The sequence below is a fragment of the Notothenia coriiceps genome, unplaced genomic scaffold (assembly GCF_000735185.1).
Source record: "Notothenia coriiceps isolate Sejong01 unplaced genomic scaffold, NC01 NC01_scaffold00023483, whole genome shotgun sequence".
Classification (NCBI taxonomy): Eukaryota; Metazoa; Chordata; class Actinopteri; order Perciformes; family Nototheniidae; genus Notothenia; species Notothenia coriiceps.
This window is the reverse complement of record NW_011356184.1, coordinates 1-1508: the sequence shown is the minus strand read 5'-3', so window position 1 is coordinate 1508 and position 1508 is coordinate 1. Positions and strand designations below refer to the sequence as shown.

The window sequence follows — 1508 nt, the reverse complement described above, 5'->3', positions numbered from 1 at the left end:
GAGACGTCAACCTGTTCACCCCCGAAGTGGACCCTCCCAAAGTGGGCCCTTCCAAAATGGACCCTCCCAAAGTGGAGCCTCCCAAATTGGGGCTGAACTACGACAACATCAACGACTCGCTGTCCCGACTCAACGGGGGCCGGCAGGGGTCGCGGGGCCGCAAGACCAACGGGGACCAATCAGGGAAGCCCGTGGCCCGGAGTAAGACCCTCCCCCCTCAAGTCCCGCCCCGGACCTACGTCCCCGTGGCCCCGAGCAACAGGGGGCAGCGCCGGGTGTCTGCAGACCCGGTACACGTTTATATTACTTTATTATTATTAATATTTGTATTAAACTTATTTTTATTGTTATGAATAATAATGTTATTTACATTACATTCAACCAGCTCAGTCCTGATCTTACTACCATGTCATTCTATTTACAGTTAGTTTACATCAAGCTACACACATGTCATGATGTTCTCACTATGAGAGGCTGATCCCTCTACACCGTACTGATCTAGTGTCTGTGCTGGTTCATGGAGAAAGATTTTGAATTCATCGTTGGTGTATTTGTAAAGTAAACATTCACAGTTGAACAGTAAACAGTCAGACCAGTTGGACCGGATCTGAACACCAGAGGCTCAAACTCACAGCAAATACTAAATGAATAATACATGTATACATAAGAAGAATTGGAGGATGAAACCTGTATGTTATGTACACAGTGTAGCGCACACACGAGGGGTAACCGCTGTGTTCAAGCCATCCTAGTGCAGCTACTGAATATTTGAATATAAATAACAAACAGTTTTTCTGATCTCATCATCCTCCTCTGTGTTGAAAGTAACGTGCACTCTGAGCTTTTTTTCAATCCATCATGTTGTCCCCCTCTCCTCTGATTGGTGGGTTGGTGGAGATCTCTTTTCTGATTGGCCGGCTCTGTGTGATTGACAGGTGTCTCTGGGCTCCAGGACCAATGGGTTTGGATATGAACTCTTCCAAGTGAGTGAGGAGAGAGACGAGGAGGTGGCTGCTTTCTGCCACATGCTGGACGTGTGAGTAACACACGCACGCACGCACGCACACGCGCACGCACACTCTGACTATGTACTGACTGTGTACTCTGCGTACTGACTGTGTACTCTGCGTACTGACTGTGTACTCTGTGTAATTACTCTGTGTACTCTGTGTAATAGTACTGAGTGTGTACTCTGTGTAATAGTACTGAGTGTGTACTGAGTGTGTACTAACTGTGTACTCTGTGTAATTACTCTGTGTACTCTGCGTACTGACTGTGTACTCTGCGTACTGACTGTGTACTCTGTGTACTGACTGTGTACTCTGCGTATGACTGTGTACTCTGCGTACTGACTGTGTACTCTGCGTACTGACTGTGTACTCTGCGTACTGACTGTGTACTCTGTGTAATTACTCTGTGTACTCTGTGTACTCTGTGTAATAGTACTGAGTGTGTACTGAGTGTGTACTGAGTGTGTACTCTGTGTACTGTGTGTACAGGCTGCGCTC

At 47.0% G+C, this 1508-nt stretch overlaps 1 protein-coding gene across 1 annotated transcript; it reads left to right on the top strand.

Annotated features, from left to right (window-relative positions):
- Positions 1-6: 6 nt before the first annotated feature.
- On the top strand, positions 7-1036 carry LOC104954522 (phosphatidylinositol 4-phosphate 3-kinase C2 domain-containing subunit beta-like; the record flags this gene model as incomplete). Its single annotated transcript, XM_010781636.1, has 2 exons — positions 7-290; positions 936-1036. Coding segments are annotated over exons 1-2 (335 nt in total), but the record flags the coding sequence as incomplete, so codon positions are not given.
- Between the last annotated feature and the right edge of the window lie 472 nt (positions 1037-1508).